Consider the following 7,374-nt stretch of genomic DNA (forward strand, 5'->3'; position numbering starts at 1 on the left):
ACGACTAATGCAATACTGAAATGAAGATATACTCCCAAGTCATACACGGCAAAGAAGCTTATAGTCAAAAGAGCTGGAGTTGAAGGAATGGCAAATACACCCCTTTATACCAAAATAGGGCTAAATTACATAAGTATTATGTAGGACTTTCCTTTTAACCTATATGCTATCCTATTAAACTAGAATTTCGCAACCACCCAGATTTTATTGCTCACTTGCATATTGTAAAAAGGCTGGGAAAAATAACCTACACAGGCAATATCCAAGTTTTGCTGTGAACAAGATTCTTTAATATATAATATTGACACCAATAAGCTAGAAATCAAAGCATTCTAGAACAAAGCTTTCAGTATTTTAGGACAGACAGTAAGCTGTAAAAGGCAATTGTAGTGACTCCCATTGGTGTTAGTGCAACACTCCTGTGCATCTGTTCTATATGCTTTTATAAAGCCGATCATGTTCTGGTCTGAACTCTGACCAGTTACGTTTTATATTAGTTCTTTATAGGAGCCACCTTATTTCAGTTATGACGCATGTTATGACAGCCATGTGATGTTCTGAAAGACCGCTTCTAGCATCTTCCAAACACATGTATTACTTATTCTTTGTTTATTACACGACCATTTGCTCTGGAGAAATCCTGCAGTTCTTCCTCATCTAGGTTTCCATCAGTTTCTGAATCAAGGTCATTGATGCTGAAGTCTGGCACCTAGAAAGACAAAATGTCAGTGTTTAGGAGGAAAAAAAAAATTCCAATGTAACACTCAAAGGCTGCTGTATCTAAGAATCTCATGTCAATAACTAGACAGTTGGAGTAGGCTGACTGAAAAAAAAAAAGCTACATAAGTCTGAGAATGTGGAGTATTAGGTTTTTCCACCCTACATGAAAAATGTTCTAACATTACTGTTAATTGTTCCTACTCTAACAAATCCATACAGAATATGCAACAAGTCTTCCACACCTATACATAAATCTTAGAAAAGCATGACCCAATACTACACTATCAGGATAAAAGGTTCTGTTCACACTATTTACAGGTGTGACCAGCATTTCTAACATCTGCAGCACTTCTTGGCATCAAAATACTGACATCCCCATTCTAGTCAGATCATTTTATAGGGTATCACTAATGCATAGCTTGGCTAAGTGCAATGTTGATATCTGGTGGAAATAAACTACCCTTCATGTAGTGGTCACCCAATAAGGCTCATTTAACAATTTAATCCAGCATAGGTGTGGTACAGGGTATTGTTTAAATAGCCCCTCAAGCTTAAGTTACTACCAATTAAACTTTGGTGCTAAGTATTCTCACACCTTATGCCACTCCACAAAAGAAAACAAAAATCTGGCACTGCTATAATTCCTTCCATAAATGTGTAATTTTAAACCAATGTGTGCCGTTAGCTGAACATCCATAGATCAGACGTCAGGGCCATATTGCACCCTTTGGTGATTAGTCAGGCCTGACAAAGCACCAAAGGGTGCGATACAGCTTTGGCCCTGACGTCCGATTCCCCCTGTAACATCTCAGCCTCCCCATCCTTCTGTCACCTCATCCCTTGGAACTGGTGAGCTGCTCCACAATTTCTCTTGGGTGTAGATTCTCACATTAGTTTGGTGAACAAGGCAAATAAAATATTGAGACAAGAGGTAGGACATGTATGAGATCAGGAAGGGGGGGGGGGGGGGCGACCAACTACTAGTTTTCTAAGTGCTACTGTGACTTCCATTGTAGGACTGCTATTTAGACTCCCAAGCAATTGCTATAACAATCCTAGGGAATCTTAGATAACTATGGCACCTGTCTGTCCAACAAAGGTGCTTAGTCAAGCATTTACCTGGGTTGTTCTAGCAGTCAATGGGGTCTTAACACCCACAAACTTTTGACATCTGTGACAGTAAAACAATTCTCAAGTGACACTTGGTGGTGTTCTACACCAAGTTACCAGCTGTATCAATGCAAGCTTTAGCTGCAGTTTAGTATTCTAGTTACTAGCACACTGCTGGCCATGTGTCAGTCTTGCCTTATTATATTGAGCATTTGTCTTACTAGGAGAGAACTTTATAGAATCAGAACCACACTACGTGCATATTAGATCATAATTTGGTAGAAAAGTTGTATGTACACAGACAAGTCAATTGCAGGCATTTTATTAGTACAAAAGTGCACAAAACGTTAAGTGTACATAGTGAGGTTTACAGACAGTGATGCAGGTTACATTTTGCTAGTTAGTGAAAACCCAAAAGTAAGACAAAGTCCAATATTTGAGATGTTTTTTACAGGGCCTGTGAACACCCTTACTATCTCAAAGTATATGTCACTGTGTTGTGTAGTTAGAGTTTGCTCATTTATGTGCAAAGTTGCTCCTTTAACTGAAGCACTCTTTCAATCCTTGTTGGCAGAGTCTCCCCCATCAACTTCTTGCTCCCCTTGTTGGCTACAAGCTCGTTGTGGGTAAAAGGGACCTACCAGCCAATTTAATGGAGTGTTGTTAACAAAGTAGTCCATCAGATCATCCATGGAATCCCTCATTTTTGTGAACTGATCTTTAGTGGTAGTTAAGATGCCATCAGAGATTTCTTTGAAGGAAGAGGCAGAACGGAAGTTTTGATAGACATCAGTAGCCATGGCACTAACATTATGAGCTTTGTTCTGAATGTTTTGTGGAAGACCTTGAACACTTGTGACCAGAGAAAGGCATGTCGTTTGCAGTTGTTGTGTGAGATTCCGGGCAATATTCAGAGTACGGGATTCAATCTGCTGTAGAGAGAAATTGACATGTTACCAATTTTTTCAGTGTATAAACACTACCTAACACTTTACAGGGGGCCTGTCATTACCTCAGCACTTTTGTTTTCATCATTAGCATCCTGTCCTGCGCCTTTTGTCCAGTCTGCCCATTTATTGTATATCTTCTCCTGTGCATCATGCATTTTCTGGTTGGCATCATTCATGTTCTTTCTTGCATATTCAATCTTAAAGAGTAATGTTTACAGTGAGTCAGATAGTACAAGGTGTATTAAATGTACTGCATATAATTTATACATAAAAGACTGGTATGAACTCACTGACTAGAATTTATTGCTGTCTTTTCTTTAACACAAACTTTATCTGCAGGGATTCCATAAGGTGCCCTCTTAGTGATATTTTGTAAAGTTAGTACAATAGAAGATAATGTAGACATGCATCATTTTACCACTGAAATCCAGAAACATATGCCACTACTGATAAAATTAGAGACCTTTTGGAATGGTTTTAAGATTAGAAGACTGCTCTTAAAATAAAAAGCCACCCTACTAGGGGTTCCCATACCTACTGGGACAATAACTAGCAGCATTAGTCTTGTCCACAAGTCATGGACAAGGCTGCATGAGTAGACACCCTAATCACCTCCCACCACAAGGGAGGGACACATCCCCTTGCCCTAGAGGATTTCTAACTGAGCACAACACCAAGATGTATATGGTCAGGATCAGGTACTGCTTAACACTTATGGGATCTGACAGGTATGCTTTAAGCTTAGTTACAGGAGTCTTGAGTACTAGTGTACTAACCAGGTTCACTGTGTCCTGCAGTTGAGCAATGGCTTCCTGACTTCGGCATTTTGCATCCTTGATCCGGGTTAAAGCCTGTTGATAAGCACGTTTGCGGGCCTTAGTAGAGAGGGATCCCAGGCGAACATAGTAGCTGGGCTTATCTTTGCACAACTCAAAGCCTTCTGTTGTGGTCGCTTCCTTTGCTTTAAAATATAAAATTAAAATAAAGTTACATCTACTCCAGGTCAGTTATGCTCCAGAATCATTTAGTTACATCAGCAGAAGCCTTGATGCAGCAATGCAATAGTTCTGTAAATATGAAGGAGGTAGTTGCTATGCTAGTGTTTAATTTCTGCCCCAGCGGCAGGGTAAGAGATTAGAAATTAAAGGTACACTGAACCCTTTTGGGGCTACATAAGCCGTGAAGAGAAGACCTCCTTGGACACAGGCTGAGGTGCTTTCTCTCTGGGTGAACCCTTTTGAGATGCAGGCACAATACAGCAGGTGCCAAGCTTTGTTTTCTGTAGCTCAGTATGCTTCTTACCTAACTCTTCATCTGTTGGAGGAAGGTACTGTTCCAGAAGAGTTTCAGACTTTGTCAGTGCAGTGTTGACATGGCTGCTCATGTTCTTCACTACACCACTTCCCAGAACAGTGTTAATGCTGCCATTTACTGCAGCCTTTGTCATCTCCACACTATCCTGCACAGCTCCCTTTGTTCTACCAACTACGCCTGTAATACTCTGTATCACAGCATCTTTGGCACCAAACACAGCATCTGAGGCATTAGCCACAACCTGGGTAAAAAAAAAAAATAAGTTTTAAAGATTCAATATTAATTTAACTCTTCCCATCAAGCCACATATACTTAAGTTTCTGCATACTAGGCTAGTTTACATTTATAAGCATCTGTGTAGCTTACCTTTTCAGAAGGCTGATAGAGGATAGGTAGCTTCTCTTCGATCTTGTCCAATCCAATACAGGCAATGCTGTTAGCCATGGCAACTAAGGGAAGAGAGTTCTCTTTAATAGACTGATGCAACTAATAGTCATCTGTACACTGCAAACCAGCAGATCTAGTGAATCACATCAGGACATTACATTTAGCCTACTTCCTACACCAGGAGGGACAGCCTGCATATTGTAGCAGAGAAAGCTACAGCCTTTATGTTTAATGAAAAACCAAAGACATGGAGGGATTTATCAGTTTTACCCTATTTGTGTTGGTTATTTGTCAGTTTAGAGACTTCATTTCCACTTTTGCATTAGATGCGTGTTCTAAAGTTGCCTAGCTATGCCATAGTCTGGTTAATATTTTTCCAGTGGTTATAACTATCATGTGCAGCTTCTCAAATCTTCATATCCCACACCCAGCATTTGTAGACCACCACTTTTGACACAACAGATTGCCAAGAAGAACTATACAAAGTGGTGTACTAAAGTGAAATTTCAGAAGAGTAATGTGTACTAGCATAATATTTATCACGTGCCCTGCAACATTTAAGTTTGGCACACCACCAAACAATAAAAAGGTATCAAAAAATAATTTTACCTACACCCCATAGCCTTGCTATCCTTCCATTTCTAGACACTCTTTCCTAGTTAACACTCAGCAAGCAAGAGCAAAAGCCACATTGTGTTTCAGTAGTCTCCCCCATAATGGAGAGATATACTGTGTTGATTATCAAAGTTTAAGAAAGATTAGAGGAAAATAACCCTTATTTCATACTTAACATACTTTGAGGCTCCAGTTTCTGTAGGATTGGCATGGCACTGGTCACAGCTACAGAAGTGATAGTTTTCACGCTCTTCTCCGCAACATCACATACAGACTTAAGGTAGGGATGGTTGTCCTTGGTGCTCACATAGACAGAGGACACCATATCATATGTTGAGCTCACCAATGGGAGGTTGATCAACCTTACCACCACATTCTAAAAAAAATTAAAAATAAAGCTTTTTATATATGATAAAGTTCTATCCTATGTCTTCCCTCTTCTGGAGTAGTGCATCTTTACTTACTAGCGGAGGGTTAGCACAAGTTAGAGAGCTTGTTTATACTAGTACAAAATACATTCAGAAGCTTTTGTAGTGCTTTTCACAATAACGAACATCTCTACATATACTCTTCCACTGCCCCCCCCCCCCCCCCCAGGGGAGAATAAATGGATGGTTTTCCTTGCAAGACAACATTAATGGTGATGTAATAAAGAGAATGATGAACCGCCACTTGCACTATTTAAGGGGGTTAAATTCACAGCTGTTTGCTAGTAACCTAGCCTGAATCTGGGGTGTATAATCCCAATACCATTAGTGGTGAGGCTCACTTGGCATGATAAAGGGGCATATGATAGTGCTGACTGGAGTAAGGGTGGGTTACCACTACAACCAGTTTTAGGTCTGGTCAGAAAACCAGATATATAGTGTCTCAAATTGGCTCATTTTTTGCACCATGACTCCAGTCGTGTCATTCAAATGACTAAGATACAGGCCAGGCTGGGATACAGGAGCACCTGGTTTTTCACTGCCCCAGCTGGATCTGGCTCCCATCTCTTCAAAATGTAGTGTGAACCCACCCCAACAGACCCTTCATTCTAATCTGTAAGGACAGGAGTCCTTAATAGTGCCATGCTGATATTCTGTCCTAGAAAGAGGACTTCCCAAAAGGAAATACCTCTATGGATTTAGCAAAGAGAATAAAACCTAGCTAGGCACCAGAGGACTCACCGAACCCAGGCTCCTATAGCAGTGTAGTCATATGCCTGCAGACAGGAATAAGCAACAGCATTTCCCACTCAAGCTGCAGACTACAACTCCCAGCATGCCAAGACATCCTTTGGCTGAGGGGTGTAGTTTCACAACAGCTGGAGGCACACTGGTTAGGAATCACTTTTATAGTGAATTGTTGTAAATCTCCAGTTTTGAGTTAGGGCTCTGTTCATACTAGCAGCATGTACTGTAACCTATCACAAGCACTTCCCCAGGAGTGTGTGTGTATATATATATATATATATATATATATATATATATATATATATATATATATATATATATATATATATATATCTCTATCTTACACATAAATTATATAAGAGTGGACAAAACATACACTATAACATCACCCATTACATAATGGTTACCTGCTGCTGCTGCTCCACCATTTCAGCCATATTGATCGGTAAACACCTACAGGATACAAGGCACAGGGTCAGACACAACCAGGCACAGCCCACCCTCCACAACACCTGCCCAAACCACAAGCAGCAGCACCCACCCTGCCTCTCCAAGACAAGAACACACAGGAACTCCAGAGCAAGGATATGAGAGCGCTCCGGGTGTCTGCCTATTTATAGTCGGCTAACCACGCCCACCTGCACTTCCCGGTGGTCAGCTGACTGGTGGCGTCATACCGCCTGCTCTTCTGAGACGTGTACGGCGGCGGTCAGAGGTCAGGTGTGACTGTACGTGTATAGGACATACTGCATTACGTCCCCTCATGTTTTATTGTTACAGTACAGAAGTGTTTCCCAATCAGTGTGTCTCAAGCTGTTACAAAACTACAACTCCCAGCATGCCCGGACAGCCTTTGGCTGTCCGGGCATGCTGGGAGTTGTAGTTTTGCAACAGCTGGAGACACACTGTTTGGAAAACACTGCATTACAGAGTAGCTCAGCGTTTTACCCAACCTTTGGGCTTCCAGCTCTGGCAAAACCATAAAGGTTGTTTGCCATGCTGGGAGGTATAGTCTTGTAATAGCTAGAGAGGCGCAGCTTGGGTAGGGCTAAGTTTCCATTTTTATTTTTTTATTTATTTTTTGCAAAAACACAAAGAAAAAT

The 7,374-nt window shown here is 40.9% G+C and overlaps 1 protein-coding gene across 3 annotated transcripts; it reads right to left on the reverse strand.

Moving 5' to 3' along the window:
* Positions 1-250: 250 nt before the first annotated feature.
* Positions 251-6,920, reverse strand: PLIN2 (perilipin 2). Of its 3 annotated transcripts, none has more exons than XM_056519861.1 (9): positions 6,813-6,920; positions 6,679-6,724; positions 5,277-5,472; positions 4,461-4,543; positions 4,083-4,335; positions 3,557-3,741; positions 2,843-2,977; positions 2,472-2,759; positions 251-709 (listed from the first exon to the last, which is right to left on the reverse strand). In XM_056519861.1, the coding sequence occupies exons 2-9, from the start codon at positions 6,706-6,708 to the stop codon at positions 599-601; spliced, it is 1,281 nt and encodes a 426-aa protein (XP_056375836.1). In that variant the 5' UTR covers positions 6,709-6,724; positions 6,813-6,920; the 3' UTR covers positions 251-598. The 3 variants fall into 3 exon arrangements, with proteins under 3 accessions (XP_056375836.1, XP_056375830.1, XP_056375845.1); XM_056519855.1 differs by having other exon boundaries at positions 2,472-2,762; XM_056519870.1 differs by lacking the exon at positions 251-709 and having other exon boundaries at positions 2,138-2,762.
* Between the last annotated feature and the right edge of the window lie 454 nt (positions 6,921-7,374).

Source organism: Hyla sarda, chromosome 1 (assembly GCF_029499605.1).
Source record: "Hyla sarda isolate aHylSar1 chromosome 1, aHylSar1.hap1, whole genome shotgun sequence".
Classification (NCBI taxonomy): Eukaryota; Metazoa; Chordata; class Amphibia; order Anura; family Hylidae; genus Hyla; species Hyla sarda.